General features: G+C 41.0%; 1 protein-coding gene across 6 annotated transcripts in view; it reads right to left on the bottom strand.

Moving 5' to 3' along the window:
* Positions 1-18,114, bottom strand: part of SPAG9 (sperm associated antigen 9) — a 107,310-nt gene that overhangs the window by 13,333 nt on the left and 75,863 nt on the right. For all 6 annotated transcript variants that reach the window (XM_087710038.1, XM_087710037.1, XM_087710036.1 and 3 more), the window contains 7 exons: positions 17,885-18,112; positions 15,677-15,872; positions 10,414-10,533; positions 9,158-9,238; positions 7,900-7,967; positions 2,860-3,008; positions 1,115-1,286 (listed from right to left, as the gene is read on the bottom strand). In XM_087710038.1, the coding sequence (XP_087566164.1) occupies positions 1,115-1,286; positions 2,860-3,008; positions 7,900-7,967; positions 9,158-9,238; positions 10,414-10,533; positions 15,677-15,872; positions 17,885-18,112 (1,014 nt within the window). The remainder of the gene's footprint in view (positions 1-1,114; positions 1,287-2,859; positions 3,009-7,899; positions 7,968-9,157; positions 9,239-10,413; positions 10,534-15,676; positions 15,873-17,884; positions 18,113-18,114) is intronic.

Genomic DNA, 18,114 nt, shown 5'->3' on the forward strand with positions numbered 1-18,114 from the left:
CACCACCACCACCATCAATGCTGTTCATGGACTCACTGATCCTGCAGAATATCTTTCAGGGAACAGCACGAAGGGCAGCAAGAAATCAAATATGGCAAGCTCAAATGTAGTTACATAGTTCAACCTTTCCCAACCTGCCCTGTTTCTGATCTGGAAGGACTATGCTGATTCAGAATATAAGAGTTATCAGTACTGTAGCTGAATATTCTAGAGCAGTGATGGATAACCTTTTTGTCCAGGGGTGCCGAAATCACACACGCAACAGCATGCACGTGTGTGCCCACATTGATATTGCAATGAGCCCCACCACCCTGCGCATGCACGTGACACCCCCCCCCGGCAGCCCGTTTTGGCAGGCCTCCCTGAAGCCTCCTGAAACCAAAAATGGGGTGCCCGGGGGAGGAGGGCGCACACCCGCACCCCGCCCTGCATATGCGTGTGCAACCCCATGCATGCACGCAAGACCGCCCCACGCATCTTTCACATGCGCAGCAGAGCCCCAAAAATCAGTTGGCCAGTGGGAGGTGTGCGCGCATGTGCCGTGGAGCTGAGCTGGCCGACAGCTCGATTGCCAGCAGAGAGGGCTCTACATGCCACCTGTGGCAGGCGTGCCATAGGTTCACCATCATGGTTCTAGAGTAAATGGTACAGATGTTGCAGTTGCTGGGATTACAGTATATTACATAGTATCTGCTGTGCATGTGCACACCTGCACCTGTATGCATATACCTGAAAACAAATATATACCATAGTAAGAAACCTTTTTCTTGAATTCATTGTAAACTTCTTTACATAGAAGTATAAAATGTATGTACAGTGTATAGTTTGTTTTCAAATAAAATTATATATTTTTCCTTTTCCAAGGTAAATGTCCAAGTTTCCCTTTTCTCTATTTTTTTTTAATTAGAGATTTCTTCATCTCAAAAAGATAAAGTTTTCTTTTACTTCTTGCAAGGTGATGCTATTGTCAGTGTCCCGCCTAGTATTCTTTCTATATTGAAACATGTATCCATAATTTGGAGGATACTTTTTAAAACACTTAAAATATTATCTACCCAAGGAATTTACTTCATCCAAAACAACAACAACCTCTCCTCCAAGGCATGGGACTTACCTAGCATTTTGCTTACATAAGGCTCAATGTCAACATCTTGTAGGTGCTGGTAAGTGTGTGCATGGTAAAGCCGGAGGGTTGAATCTAAACGAATGGATACCCACACTCCATCTCCCACCCATGCCAGCTGTCTCACTTGGCTCTCCTTCCTTGGATGTGCATCAAATGATTTCTAAAAGAAAATTATGGCTCAGTTATACTTTTTAACAAAAAAAAATTCTCCACACTCCTATTTTCCCTTTAAAATACACTCAAGTGTCTAAGAATCTTCCTTAAATAATAACACATGAACACATACATTTTTCCTCTCTCCCTCTCTTTATATTGTGAAAAGATTTTCAATGCAAGCCTTCTCATCCCTTGATTAGTATCTATTGTGCTATCTTGTGAGTTCTGAAAATGCTATTTTTAAAATGCTCATGCTAATGTCTCATTTTGTTCCATATGTTTGGCCTTCAGTGATATTTTCTCTATACTGAATATACTCATTTCCTTTTAAACTTCCCCTTTTCTATGTTAGTTCTCATTTGGTGCTCTCGTCTATGGAGATTCTCAGTCATCCAGGTCATGGTTGTCCCAAACATGCTTTTTCAAGCGGCAACTGGATTTTCTTGTTTTTCTTTGAAGACGTTTCATTCCTCATCCAAGAAACTTCTTCTGCTCTGACTAGATGGTGAGGAATGGAAGGTGGTCTCAACAACTCACCTGAGGACACAGATAAATCTCCGTGGCCTCAACCACTCTCTAAAAAGAATGCAATGGACCAGCTGTTTGCAAGAAATATAATCCTTCCATTCCCCCATCATCCAGTCAAAGCTGAAGAAGCTTCTTGGATGAGAAATAAAATGTCTTCAAAAAAAAAACAAGAAAGTCCAGTTGTCTCTTGAAAAAGCACCTTTGAAATTTGGTGTGTCCTCTCTTCCTCTCATCATGATAAGATCAAAGGGTTTAGAACAGGTAAAGCTGACTGTTACAGGGAGGAGCAATGGAACTTTGCTATCCTTAAAGCAGCAGGATCATAATCAGGATCGAACATGTATTTCCAGTTTCAATATCACTACTGGATCACTGTTCTGTGTTTATTACTCCTCAAGACAGACCTACAGTTGTGAGTATGGGCAACATATATCAATGTAGAAGACACTGAAAAGTAGAAGAGAAAACCAAATTCCTATTCCTTTTTTTTAAATGAAAAAAATTATCATTTGATATTGGAGGAAAAAAAGAATCAAGGAACAAGGTATAAATAAGGAAATGTTAATTGTTTTTTTTTTGTTTCATAAGTTTATGTTTTGTCCCATTACAAATCAGGCACTGTGCCAAAACATCCAGAGATGGGCTTCAAAAAGGAATATTTAAAAATCTTCTCCAAGCAGAGAGATTATTATTTAATAATCATTATTTAAAATTGTTTTAAGTGAGAAGGCTTCTGGATATCAAGTAGTAATAAAATTGAAGGTATGTGGTCTATGGAAAGGGATGTACTAAGAGTTAAGGAGCAAATATAGAGAAGGAATCTCTGCTATACCTGAAACAGTACACAAGCCAGTGTAAACACTGAAGGAGGAACACTTTTCATGCTAAAGGACCTTTACTGAATAAGCTGCATAAATATGTAAAGAGGTTAATTGGGGCCCTTAGCTTCAAGCAATATAGTGGCTGTTTATACAGTGTTTTTCCTGGTTCTCTGATTAAGTAGCAAAGAGATCAATCCAGTCTGAGGGGAAAAAAATGTTTTCACTTGCCTCTATTTTCATTGCTTTCGGCTGAACCACATAGATTTTATTTCTGTACCCACACCAGACTTTATCGTGCACAACAGTCATACATCGGATTGAATGATGAGGCCGGCCAAGATCTAAGAGATGGTAATTTGTCAAATCCCATTGTCCATCTATAAAGAAAGAAACAGTTAAGGAAGTCAGAAAAACTCATTTACAAAAATATATATGAATAGGTATTATATATTCACATACTTCTAATTTTAATACTTTTAGATGCAACTGTATTTTAAAATCACATAATTGGTGAATGAGATGATGGCAACAGCTATATTATATCCCCCCCCACACACACAAAAAAAAAACCTCAACACACATATACTTTAAAGATAGCTCCTATTCTCATGGCTTTCCATAAGCCATGAGACTCATTTAAAAATATTGTTCATTTGGAAGACTTTGGAGATTGGAGCTATATAGAACTCCCAGTTTCAAGAATGTTATATTTTATTTTAGAATTTTAGAATTTTATTAGAATTTGTAGGCCGCCCTTTTCCCTGAGGGGACTCAGGGCGGCTCACACAAAAACTGGGAAAGGGGAATACAGACAGTAGGACAAAACATGTAATAAAATAGCAAACAACAAACACTCATCATTCGGGCGGGTAACTATCCTATCCCCAGGCCTGACGGGCGAGCCAGTTCTTCAAGGCTATGCGGAAGGCCTGGACGGTGGAGAGGGTACGAATCTCCACGGGGAGCTCGTTCCAAAGGGTCGGGGCTACTGCTGAGAAGGCCCTCCTCCTTGTAGTTGCCAGCCGACACTGGCTGGCCGATGGAATACGGAGGAGGCCTAATCTATGAGATCTTATCGGTCGTAGGGATGTAATTGGCAGAAGGCGGTCTCTCAAGTATCCAGATCCACTGCCATGTAGGGCTTTATGGGTGATTAATAGCACCTTGAAGCGCATCCGGAGATCAACAGGTAGCCAGCGCAGCTCGCGGAGGATAGGTGTTATGCGGGTGAATCGGGGTGCACCCGCAATCACTCGCGCGGCTGCATTCTGCACTAGCTGAAGTCGCCGGATGCTCCTCAAGGGCAGCCCCATGTAGAGCACATTGCAGTATTCCAGCCTAGAGGTCACAAGGGCCCGAGTGACTGTTGTGAGAGCCTCCCGATTCAGGTAGGGTCGCAACTGGCGCACCAGGCGAACCTGGGCGAATGCCCCCCTGGTCACAGCCGTTAAGTGGTGGTCAAATGACAGCTGTGGATCCAGGAGGACTCCCAAGTTGCGAACCCTCTCTGAGGGGTATAAAATTTGACCCCCCAGCCTGAGTGGTGGAATAATAGCCAAATCTTTGGGAGGGAAACACAATAGCCACTCGGTCTTTTCTGGGTTGAGCACAAGCTTGTTCACCCTCATCCAGTCCATAACGGCCTCAAGACCCCGGCTCATCACGTCAACCGCTTCATTGATTTGGCACGGGGCGGACAGATACAATTGAGTATCGTCCGCATATTGATGGTATCTAATCCCGTGCCTGCGGATGATCTCTCCCAGCGGTTTCATGTAGATGTTGAATAGTAGGGGGGATAAGACCGAACCCTGAGGCACCCCATAATTTAGGGGCCTAGGGGACGATCTCTGCCCCCCCACTAACACCGACTGCGACCTGTCCGAGAGGTAGGAGGAGAACCACCGTAACACGGTGCCTCCCACTCCCACCTCCCGCAGTCGTCGCAGAAGGATACCATGGTCGATGGTATCGAAAGCCGCTGAGAGGTCAAGGAGGACCAGGATGGAGGAACGTCCTTCATCTCTGGCTCTCCAGAGATCATCCATCAATGCGACCAAAGCGGTTTCTGTGCTGTAACCGGGCCTGAAGCCTGACTGGAAGGGGTCTAGGTAGTTTGCTTCCTCCAAGGACCGTTGGAGCTGGAAGGCCACCACCTTCTCAACAACCTTCCCCAGGAAGGGAAGGTTGGAGACTGGACGATAGCTATTAAGAACAGCTGGATCCAAGGATGGTTTCTTCAGGAGGGGTCTCACCACCGCCGCTTTCAGTGCGGCGGGGAAGTTCCCCTCCCGAAGGGAGGCGGTCACAACCGCCTGGATCCAGCCTCGTGTCACCTCACTGCAGTTAGTAACCAGCCATGAGGGACACGGATCCAGAACGCAGGTGGAAGTACTTACAGCTCTCATGGCCTTGTCCACATCCCCGGGGGTAACGTCTTGAAACTCAACCCAGAGCTGTTCTACTTGGTCCCCCTGCGCCTCGGCTGGAACTGCGGGGGTGGAGTCCAAGTCCGACCGAAACCGAGCAATTTTGTCCGCTAAGAATTGGGCATATTCTTCAGCTCTGCCCTGCAAGGGTTCCCCCGCCTCCCTTTTGTTCAATAGGGAGCGGGTTATCCTAAACAGGGCGGCTGGGCGGGACTCAGCGGATGCTACCAGGGTGGCTATGTGCGATCTTTTTGCTGCCCTAAGTGCCCTGGTGTATTCCCTGGTGCAGGTGGTTACCATTGCCCGGTTCGATTCGGACTTATCGGACCTCCAACGGTGCTCTAGGCATCTCCTCCGGCGCTTCATCTCCCGGAGTTCCTCGGTGAACCAAGGGGGTCTCCGGGATCCGCCGCCTCGGAGGAGCCGCAGTGGCGCAATCCGGTCGAGGGCCTCCGACGCTGCCGAGTGCCACGCAGCAGCCAGAGTCTCCACCGGATTGTGGGCGAAAGAGTCAGGAATAACCCCAAGCTCTGTCTGGAACCTTACTGGCTCCATAAGACGCCTGGGGCGGAACCACCTGATCGGTTCCTCCTCCCTACAGTGGGGGTTTGGCCTCCGGAAGTCGAGCCTCAGTAGGCAATGGTCTGACCACGACAGGGGTATGATGTCACTCCCCCTCAGACCAAGATCACAAATCCACTGCTCCGAGAGAAATACGAGGTCAAGCATGTGTCCCGCTGAATGGGTTGGGCCCCGAATTACTTGGGTCAAGCCCATGGCTGTCATGGAAGCCATGAACTCCTGCGCCCCATCAGAGTTTTCACCGAGCGACGGCAAATTAAAGTCCCCCAGGACCATCAACCTAGGGAACTCAATTGCCAGCTCGGCTACCGACTCGAGGAGCGAGGGGAGGGCTGCTGCAACGCTGTTGGGAGGCAGGTACGTTAGCAGCAGACCCACTTGACCCTTGAGGTCCAACTTTAACAGCAAAGACTCACACCCGACAATCTCCGGAGCAGGGACCCTACGAGGAACTAACGACTCTCGGATAACAGCGGCCACACCCCCACCCCTTCCCTGGGCTCTCGGCTGATGCAGCACCTGAAATCCTTCTGGGCACAGCTCTACAAGGGGGACTCCTCCCTCTGGGCCCAGCCAGGTCTCAGTAATACATGCCAGGTCTGCCCTCTCGTCTAAAATTAAGTCCCGGACGAGAGGAGCTTTATGTACAACAGACCTGGCATTTAGCGACAACAGCCTGAGACCAGGGTCCTGACTACTTGCGCCATCTGGTCTTGGAGTGGGACTCCTAGGGCCGGAAGGAGGGATCTCTGTAATGTAGCGAACCCTCCTTCCCCGGTAATGGCCTGCCCTAAAGTCCCCGCCGTATCTGCCCCTCCCTGTTACGACCGCAATACCCCGACCCTCTCCCGTGTCTCTGGTCCCCTCAACCACCCCCGTGGCCCCCGCAACTCCCGGCAGGTCCTCCGAATCACGCATACTCATACACTCCCCCAAACAGTCCCCACGTAAGAAGTTAAAAACACAAAATTACAACAATATGATCATAAAAAAGTGGGACATTCATCCATCTCAAGCGTACCTCAAGCATAACCCATACAAAGACAGAAGAAAAAGGTGAAAGAAAAGAAAGAAATTATAAATTGCGCATAAAAATTGATTGGTTTAAAGTGCGAATAGTTCTGGGAAGGTCCAAAAAAAGTCCAAGATGGTTAAGGCAAGCAGAGGGCCTTCTATGTACTGTAAGTACCCCCGCTCGGCCAGTAGTGGCGCTATCTGTGGCCGCAGGTCCAAGGCGGCATCAGGCAACAATGGCCGTGGCAGATGAAAGTGTAGATAAAAGAGCAGATGAAGATATACTCCAAAAGGTCCAAAAGCCGCATTCCAAAAGGAGTCTAGTCCCACCCAACAAAAGGCCCTGCAATGGCAATGGCAACGGCCCAGTGGGGGGGAGAATGCACCAACAGGGGAGGCCAAGCCGAGGGGAGAGGAAGGGGGATGCAGTAGCAGCAGATGAAGACAGCCTCCCATTCTCTCCCAGTGCTGTTCCAGGCTAACCGCCTTCTCCCTGGGGCACTGAATAATCCAATGCAAGTCCACAGCAAATTATATCAAGTATAATTTTTTAAACTGCATTTGTTTTGTGTTTTATTGCATGGGACATTGATAACTGTTGTTTTTATATACCACTGAGAGCCACCATGACTGAATTGCTTTATAGACTGTATTTATAAATTAAGATTAAGATTAAGATTAAATTTATTTGTATGCCGCCCTTCTCCGGGAGGGACTCAGGGCGGCGAACAACTCAAAAGGGGAAAGGGGATACAAACACAATACACGTAATTAAAATACACAAGAGTCATACAGCCATACAAGTCGAGAGGGGAGGGGAACTCATCAACCCCAGGCCTGCCGGCACAGCCAGGTTTTGACGGCTTTCCGGAAGGCCTGGAGAGGGGTGAGGGTCCGAATCTCCGCGGGGAGTTCATTCCAAAGGGCCGGAGCTGCAACAGAGAAGGCCCTCCCCCGGGTGGTAGCCAGATGGCATTGGCTGGTAGACGGAGCCCGGAGGAGGCCGACCCTGTGCGATCTAACGGGTCTGTGGGAGGTAATTGGCAGCAGGCGGTCTCTCAAGTAAATAAATATGCAATGAATGAAGTACTGAAGTAAAACGTTATTGGTTATAGGACTTCAAATTACAAAGTGAACAGATCATCTCTGAAAATACACAAGGTTTCTAATGCATACATCTTTCAGAATCAGATTAATAGTGTAAAATACATGATAGTCTAATATATTGGAATAAAGCACTTACCAACTCCTCTATGAAATATTGCTAAGGTTCCATCAGCTAGTGCAACTAGTACTATTCCTTTTACATGTCTAAATAAAAGAAATGTGTCGAAGTTATATTTACTACAGTAAACAGCAGTAGACTGTTTATTGATTCTATTCAACTTGCATTTACACACTCAGATACAGTTAAGCTTCTTCTCCCTTAAATACTATGCTGTAGGAATCCATAAGGCATGCCATCTGTAAAAGACATATGAATATTGGGGAAGGCGTCTCTCTATAAAAATCGTATCAACAACTAGCTAACATACTGAGTCAAATGTACTCAAAGGGCCTTCAGTTTCTGAAATATGTTTATTGGTCAAACTTATGAGAACTTTGATCCAGTATTTAAAAAGGAGGAAAGTTTTCATGTTCTACATTTTATACTCTTGGCCTCCCAGAAAGGCCTAAAAACATGGATCTGGTGCTTAAGCCTGAGATCCCAGTAAGAGGCTGTTACTTTGGGAGTAGTTGACAAGATAGAGATGATTTTCACCCCCAGGCTGCTCATCATCTTGGGTTTTAATTTTTAATCTTTTTATTCTAATTTTAATTGATTTTTAGCACTTTTTAAAATTTTTATTATATTGTAAGCTGGCCATAGTTGCTGTATTAGTGAGATAAGTGGCATAGATATTTAATAAATAAATAAATAAATAAATAAATAAATAAATAAATAAATAAATAAATAAATAAATGGTGGGCAACTGTAGCAGTAAACTAATATTGATAGAAGGGGCAAATCTTAGGGACAAGATAAGGCAATGAATTAAACACCAGCAACCTTGTTGTGTACATAAAGGGTGCATATAAACAGGTGTTTATATGAGTGCAGTCTCATCCTGAAATTATATAGTTTTTACAATAGAACATTTGCTCAACCAGGAAGAAGACTTAAATAAATCTAAAATGTCTATGTGCAGTGTAGGATCACTCAGCATAGAGGAGACATTTAATCTCTCACATCATCATATCAGAAAATATGGCTGAGATTTTTTTTTAAATTTCTTGAATAGGCATCTTCTCCAACAATTAAATATATCCAGGATTGATCTTTATTAATATATTCATGATCAAAAGCACACCTCTTTGTCACTTATTACCACCTCAATATTTATTTTCTTAAAAATAAAAATGTAAGCAGTTAAACAAAAATGCATATTCTAAAAGTAATTTTCACTCCACATGAATTAATTTTAAATTACGGAAGTGCAAATTAATTTGTAACTACTTACACTATACTGAGAATTGAATCTTTAAGTTTAATTGCATGAACACATTTTCTCCACTGAGCCACTGAAGAATGAACATATAAACTGCAACAATAAAATTAAAATAAGTTAGAAATTCAATATCCTGATGCCCATGTTAACATTGAAGAACAGCAGTATCACTTAGTGGTAGTTTTAAAAAATTACAATAGTAGAAGAGAGGATGTAATTAACTTAAACATTACTTCTCTACAGAAATGTTTCTCAACTTTAAGACACATGGACCTCAACTCCCAGAATTCCCTAGCCAGCATGGTTCAAATATGGAGTCTCTAGTTGTCTTGGGGCTGCAGGGATAGGTTTGTCTAAAAACTCTTACAGGACCAAAGCCTCCATTTTGTTGGTGATACATATCAGTTCAATAAAACCAAAGCAGTGATGAACATAATAGGAGCACCCTCTACCTAATCCTTAGTTCAACCAGACTGTATACTGTGTATCTATTTTGTCCAATTCAATTGGTTTAGTCCCTAATCAGGAAATACTGCAGTGTTCACTTTTCTTTTTAGGTTTGGAATTCATATTTCCTCAGACACACTTTTTCCAGAAGCAAAGGAAAAAAGAAAGCAAGACATGTTTATTTTACAAAGTGGAAAATTGTTAAAGTGTACGTGTTAAAGGAGAGGAAGAAGCTAGCTCTGTTCTGAGCAAAAAACAGGGAAGGACTTGGGATGAACAACAATCTATCACTGAAATACAGAATACATGATTTGCAACTTTCCTAGTTGATGACAGAATGATTGCTTTCTTCTGACTGTCTTTCTCCTTCTGCCTTCACATCAGTGCACAGGCTAGTCTACATTTTCTTTTTCCTTCTTTCTCAATAAGAACCACAGCATAAATAGTAACACTTATCTAAATCTTATTTCCAAGCATCAGCTTTAATTAGTTGAGTCTCACATCATAAGCAGGCCAATGAATGACTAGGGATAAGCTCCAATTAGTATCCATTAACTGAAAACCTCATCTGAAATTAGAATTTGTAACAAATAGTTAAAAATAGGTATTTGGCAATGGTATAAAACTTCAAATTCAAAATGTCTCTAAAGTCAAAACATCTGGTTTGATACCATTCCAACCTTGTCTGAGAGAGAGAAAACTGCTTTGAGCTTCCCAAATTGTCCAGTCACCAATTTCAAACTTAAACTCTGTGTAACACCAATCTTTAGTATTCTTACTCTAAAAATATTACTATTAGCAAAAGTACAAAAAAGGCTTACCATCCATTCTGTGCTCCCAGCCACATAGTAGGTAAAAGGCTACTCATTTTTTGCGCTTCTTCCCTCACAAGATCCTGCTCATTTGGTAATTCAGCAACATCTTTAAACAATTCAGACTCACTGCTCAAAAGGGAAGAAAAAGTCAAAAAAATAAAAAGCATGAAAAAAAAATTCCTGGAATCTAAAAGAATTCTATAGAACATTAAGTCAAATGTTTGTGTTTTGAGGTAATTAACTCTATGGAGAGTTAAATGAATTCTTATAACTACCATCTGATGTAATATTTTTAATAGTTCCTCTGAAAATTCTCATTCCAGAAACTTAATTTGTAGCATGAATATGTTTTTAAACCAGGGTCTTATAGTTTTTTCCCCTATCACTACAAAACAGCTACTGTACATCAGCCATCATCAATATTTGACAAAGGGACTATGCTTAAGAGAAACACTAGCAGTTGACAACAAATCAAATACAACTGAGCTTCCAGTCCTAAAATTACAGAACTGTCACCAACGGTTTCTATTTATGTCGTAAAAAATGCAATCTCTGGTATAGAATGGGGATACTAGGAAGTGAACTCCAGTTTGCTATTTTCCTAGTTCAAAATGCCCCCTTTCCCAAACTACCAATTATTCAACATCCTACAAAAGTGTAAGTTATTGCAATGAAAAATACACATTATGTAGGGGGCAAGGAACAATCTGAAAACAGTATGTTTTTCTGACTACCCTAACATCTTTGAGCTCGGCTGTAGTGCAGGAAAAATGCTGGTTGTTCTGACAAACAATCTTCTGAGGAAGCATAACAAGAAAAATATATCCTTACATGTGCTCCTTGATTATTATTTTTAACGCCATTGATCTTGGTATCTAAGACGGCTGAAAATTAGTAGCCCAGCTCCGAAAACAGGTTTCAGTCATGGTACTGGGGAAGTTGCCACATAGCCTTCTTCCCCCCAATGGTGTGCTACATCTACATGTTGGAAGCAATCATCTCAAGAGAGTGACTGGGTGCATGTTTACGTGGAGAATAGGCAAGTCTAGTGAAACTCTTGCATTCATTCCTGCTTGGACTGAACTGCAGCCTGGCTAAAGCTGCATTCAGAAAACCCAAGGGTCTGGGTTTTCAATCAGAAAGAAAGGACTCTTCCTGTTCTTCATGGAGTTGTTTTTCCCTGCCCCTTGGGGCGCTCTTTGTCCCTCTACTGTATAACACAACTCAGCACAATTTGGAATACAGAATTGAAATTTCCCATATTACAAATCAATGGTGCCAGGTTTTCAGAACTATTAAATAGCTTTCGTATCAGGATTGGGTTCCTGCCGGCGTTACTACCAGATCGGCGCCCGTAAAATTTTCTATGCTTAACATTAAAAAGGGGAGGGGGAAATTACATTTTTTCAATGAAGATTGTTCTGCGCATGTGCTGAACAGAAAATCAAGATGGCGCTGCTGAGGATAGAACCGGTTTGGTCATGTGTCTGGCTGAGTTATTACCTATTCAGCCAAACCTGTTCGAACCAGTACGAACGGACCTCTGTTTCGTATGATTTTAAAACTTTCCAACACATTTAATAAAGAATGGTTATTGTCTGTCCCATAATGGAAAATGTAACTTTGAAGGTACATTAATGAATAAGCTTTGGTGAGGACCCAGATTGTTGGGGGCAATATGCTGACTCTGTAAACTGCTTCGAGAGGACTGTAAAGCACTGTGAAGCAGTATAAAGTCTAAGTGCTATTGCTATTGGTCATATCCAATGGCAGTCTCCTTTTTCTAGATATTATTACCATGATGAACCAAGTCCTTGGGTGGAAGGTAATGCTTAAAACAATGAATGTGCTGTTAAACTATATACCTCCTTGGTATTTTACAGTATTGGAAAATATCATTCTACAGGATCAAGATTTAATTTGTTGATAAATCTGTAGCATTTTTTTGTTTAAACATATGCATCAATTTGTATAAAGATGTGATTAGTATTTTAGTACTATTAGGAAAAGGAATGCTTTATATAGCTATTTTTAATTTTTTAATAATGATGTCAGCTTATCAAGTTTTTTAATTTAAACTTTTATTTAGTTTTGTTTGAATTGCTCAATCTACAATGACAAGTTTTGCATTTTATTTCTACCCTTATTTATTGGGTTTATAAAGTCACTAAAACATATATTAAAAGCCAGCCAATGATAATGAGTGTGCATTTCCAGCTGCAAGTGATACATTAATTATGTCCTTTTTGGGATACCAAAACTGGTTAAAACTGATCATTTCTTATTCAAATTATTGTAGCATATTCAATGTGAGATAAGCAGAAAATAACAGCCAGGCTTCTATCAAAAGCTTAACACACCAATTCTAGCCAATGTACTCTAGCCTCCATTAGATAGCAGAGTTAAATTCACATTGCTTATTATTACACATAAATAAATAAATAAAAAGCTTGGGCTCTGCTTATTGGAAATGGCTTTCCTCGTATGCAGTTTTCTGGAAGCTATGATCTTCATTTGGGCTATCTGAAGAATGCTTGAAAGCTGGAAAAGACAGAAGGAAAGAGAAGACGAGAGCCAGCAGTATGGTGGATAGACTTAATTACAAGACAATAAGTGCACCATTGGAAGACCCGGAAGATCTGGAAGAACAAGTTAGGGAAATCTATCTATGAAGTTGCTACAAAATGATAGTAACTAGATGACATGTAATCAATCAATGAACTTTGATAAGAAGTCTTCTTCCGCACATAATGTCTCACCGGGTGGAGGCCTAGCTTAACTGAAAACTACTAGGACCAGGGCATTCTCAGTGGTAGCCCTGGCCCTGTGGAATTTTCATCTGTTTTAATTGATATTTTGAAACAAGCACAAAAGGGGCTGTTAATGATTTACAAGTTACATCATGAGTATGCATACATTAGAACATAGGTGGCAAACTCGCGGCATCACATTGGCATCACGTGACGTTTCGTGACATTTCCATTCATGGAGCTGGGGCGGGCATGGCCTGCATGTGACGCATCCGGCCCACGGGCCGTCAATAGCTAACTGAACTTCATAGAAGGAGGACAGCACAGGTACACTGGTAACCATTGCCAAAACTTAAGGAAACTTTCTCAAAAAAGAAGAAATTTTTTTGAGGGACAGTGATTCTTCATCCAGGTTGTTATAACTGTGGATGTCCAGCTTCTGCCACTATTTTTTTCAGATGAGTGGGCATCTGAAAAAGATCCTGTTATCAGAAGAAAGTTTAACAGACATTAGGGCATAAATTATATTTGTATGCCAACAGGATATGCTCAGAGAGCAGATTTTACAGATGTTAAGAAAATAATTTTCCAAGTCAGAGCCATTGTATAAATGGTCTGAATGTGTCACAGATCAGGGATTTTAAGAACAGATGTAACTCTCATAAGAATAATTGGTATATATACGAAGACTTCAATAAAAGGCATGTGAAAGAATAACTTGATGTGGGAGTGTGTGGATAAAGACCATCTTTCAGCCTCTGCAAAAATTGGTGGCAATATTGAGAATTTCCATTTTAATGTGCTCAGTTGCGGGCACTGATCCAGTCCAGTCTGAAGAAAGACAAGCACCTGAGGAACCAAGATGCAGAGGGACCAAATCCTCTTTGTCCTGCTCCAAATGCAAAAGGACTGTAGACATTCCAGGAAGCAAACAATAACCTCTAAGATGACTACTGGCCTAATCCACTGGCCTAATTCTGGATGAAGCATGGCTCCATCAATCACTGGTAGAGGAAGAATCTGGAAGAAACCTCAGATTTCTTATCTTTTATGGGAATTGAGGATAATTCGATTATCCCAAAGGACACTGTATGATATTCCAAGTCTATCCTGCTATTATCAAACAATCATGGGATAAATGAGAAGATCAGCCATCTACACTTTGGAAAACTGGTACTTAAAAAGCACAAGTGTCATCAGAAAACTCTAAGGGGAAAAGGAAGCTGTTGGCCTCTAGAGACGCTGGAGTGATCAGAAAGTATAGAATGAAGATAAAAGTAGAAGAGGGGTTCCTGTGACAACTTGTGTACCAGATTGGGGGATTGTCGTCTTCTCTACTGTTAAGGACACAAACAAAGATGGTCTTGGCTACAGAAGTTAGAGAGAAGAGTACCCCAAGCTAGATATCTTCCTCCATTGAATAAAACAAGCATGCTGAAATGCACCATGCAATTGGGTCTACTGGTTCTTCCCATCAGGAGAAACAGCAGAACTAGGAAGGCTTATCTCACGTTAACTGAAATCTCTGCTTGCTATAAGACAAGAATTAAAACTCATATACAAATCATGACTTCAGATTCCAATTTGTTAGGGGAAAAAATGGTTGGGATCCTCATACATGAATAACATTAAAGAAAAAATAGACAGCAAGAAGAAGGAATTTAAATAAATACATACCAGCATTCCTGACCATTCATATAAAGCAAGTATTTCATCTTGCTACTTTTGTTTCTGACTCTAAATAATATGTAAAGACTGCCAAAGATTCTCTCATTGCAAAAGGATACGTTAAGCCTGAAGTATTGAAATAACCAATTCGGATGTGTTTTGTATTTTTATATTATTTCATTTGTATTTATTTTATTTTTATTATTTTGTATTGTAAGCAGCACAATATTATTTATTAAGATGGTGTGTGTGTGTGTGTATGTGTGTGTTTATTCTAAATGAATAATATTGGAAGTTATGCTAATGCCATGCTTACCTGTGCCATTTAAAATCTGAGTGCTGCAACTACGTGAATCACAGAATAATTTGCTTATTTCCTTATTTGCTTGGGCTTAAATGTCACTGTAATTTATGGAGAAGATTACAAAACCCTTTCCAGTAAGAGAATTGCAAAGAGTACATTAAAATGGCAAAAGAAACAACAAGACCAAGCAACAAATTACAAGTGCAGTGAACTTTATGCCAAGGAATACACCAATGCATACTAAAGAGGGGACCTCCTTTTCCCCAATAATGTTTCACTCCAAATTCTTTGGAACAGTCAGGGTTTGATAACTTTCTGAAAGTTAATAGAGAAGAATGTAGTCTAATTAAGGAATGGGGAGTCCAGTTCCAAAGAATTGAGATTGAGAAAGTTTGTCCTACTTGCCCCACCACCAATTCATGCAGATGACATTTATTTGAAGAGATCCAAAGGCGGACCACTCTTCCAGATTTTATTGGATGGGGAGAAACCATCCAATAAGTATTTCCAACCATCGCTTCATATTGCTAGTACAAAATAGGCATACCTAGCCTGGAAAGCCGGAGAACCTTCCACAGTATCTTGGACTCCCAAAGGATCTGTGAAGACATGCTCTGTGTAAACGCCACTTTGCGCAATATCTGCTACTTCTTCTCCCAAGCCAGCACTGACTTCTGTTGCTTCAGTGGCTTCCTCTGCTGTCTGAATATGCTCATCTACTGCATCATTTTCAGCTGAAACATCTGAGTAAATTTTTCAATTATAGGTGAACTTGAATGATCATTCAGCTCCCTGCTGTTATGAAGCATGCATGACTTTAAGTATATTAATTAGTAATTCCTCTTCAGTTCCTTCAAACACTCCCTTCTGCTTTCTCCACTAAGAAGCTGTACTTAAATTAAGATACAGGAAGCCTGATAGTGAGAAGTGAGGAATTCACCCATCTTATCGACTTGCTATGTAACATCAGTGTATACGTTCTTGATCCTGGCCCTCAAAATAACATATTGCACCCACAAACTGAAATAGATTAAAAATATGACACTACTCCAAGAGGTTATACATTTAGATTCTTTCCAATTGAACGTAGCCTTCTTTGTGAACTTAGCAGTGAACATAGAATTATTTCATCATTATATACAACCTATTTTAATTTTCCAGTTCATTGGTGACTGTCCTTATTTTTTTAATTTAATTTATACACCCTATTCAGTTCAAGCAAATATTTAAGGCAACTATTTATTAATAGAATCTATTTTTTCCTTCCAAGCTGAACCACACTAAAAGACACTGATAATCAGTCCTAATATAATTCACCCAGAAACAAAGGACAAGCTACCTCAATATAAAGGCTTTTTTGAAGGCAATGCTTAATACGGTTAGCATTTTGTGAAGGTACTTTTATGCGCACTCTCATCCCCGTCTTTCCTTTTTCCACTCAACTAGGAATCATAAATTGTTAAAACTAACCATTGCTCACTGTTGTCTTTAAATTTAAAAACAATTATTTTGGGAACTAAGACAATTTTAAATTATTATTGAGGAACCAAGAATTACAGCTTGGGTGTTGCAATAAAACTCAAGTCCCATTCAGTCACACACTTCTTGAGAAATACTAAAAAAAAGCATGGAGAAATGTATTTATTCCACCCAATAAAGTTGAACTGCTTTTTCCACATTCATTGAAGTTAGCATAATTTCTGAAATACAGAACGTCCTATCTACAGCTTGCAGTATAAAGCCAGGCTAAGATTAATTGAAAATAGGAATTAAAGTTTTGGTTTGTCTTTTTACTGTTGCAGGAGTATCAAGCCTAAAGCTTAAGCACATAACAATAAATGCCGATATCAGCATCAGTATACAGGTAGTCTTTGACCTACCACAGATCGTTTAGGGACCATTCAAAGTTATGACAACACTGAAAAAAAGTGTCTTATGACCGTTTTTCACACTTATGACCATTGCCGCATCCTCATGGTCACATGTTCAAAATTCAGAAGCTTGGCTACTGGTTCATATTTATTACTATTGCAGTGTCTCCGGGTCAAGTGATCACTTTTTATGACCTTCTGGCAAGTCAATAGGAAAACAGATTCACTTAACAACTGTGCTACTAACTTAACAACTGCACTGGTTCATTTAACAATGGTGGCAAGAAAGATTGTAAAAGGGGCAAAACTCAGTAAGTGTTTCACTTAGCAACAGAAACTCTGGGCTCAATTGTGGTCATAGGTCGAGGACTACCTGTATATCAGAATTATATCTAATATAATAGTAAGTAAAGAGGACATATGGAAATGACATTGTCCTCTCCATCCCAACCTCTGCTTGGAGATTAAAATGTAACTGGTTTGTACGATTAATGTGTTGTGATATTAATGTAAATGCATCTTAGAATATTATAAAACAGTATCTTTTCCTGCATTTTCTAAAAGAATGAGATTTCCCTCTTCAGCTAGAAATGTCAGGGGCAGTTAGAAATAAAATTGCCTTGTGGAATGAATATAATGCTAAATAATAATGTATTTGTTTTCTTAGTTGCACTAAGCTATGTTCTAGAAGCTGAGTAGGAAGAGACCTCCTACTTGACTAGCAGCGTTGTCAGTTTGATTGGGAAATCAAAACTAAAATCCTGGAGGATGGCAACCATTTCCATATTGTTGCTGAGGACACTACATCATTATACCTACAAGTTCGTAGGAGCTTAACCCAACATAAAGGAGAGTTAACCTCTTTTTCACCGATTTTTTTATACCTGGCTGTTTGTTTGTCTCAGGCGAAGCAGCATTGGAACCGTGGGTAGCAGCAGAACTTGTAATGCCTTCAGCTGTACATCCAACTACTGTGATTCCTCCCAACAGACTGTCTGCTTCTGCTGAACTATTGCTATTTATGCTGCCACTCAAGGATGACTTATCCACTACCCCAGAGTCTGGTTCCTGTGATCCTTCTTCTCCTGTAGGGTAGTCAGTCTCTCGAGCCCCT

The sequence above is a fragment of the Thamnophis sirtalis genome, unplaced genomic scaffold (assembly GCF_051295495.1).
Source record: "Thamnophis sirtalis isolate CommonGarterSnake01/CBP01778 unplaced genomic scaffold, rThaSir2_p1.2 scaffold_3, whole genome shotgun sequence".
NCBI lineage: Eukaryota > Metazoa > Chordata > Lepidosauria > Squamata > Natricidae > Thamnophis > Thamnophis sirtalis.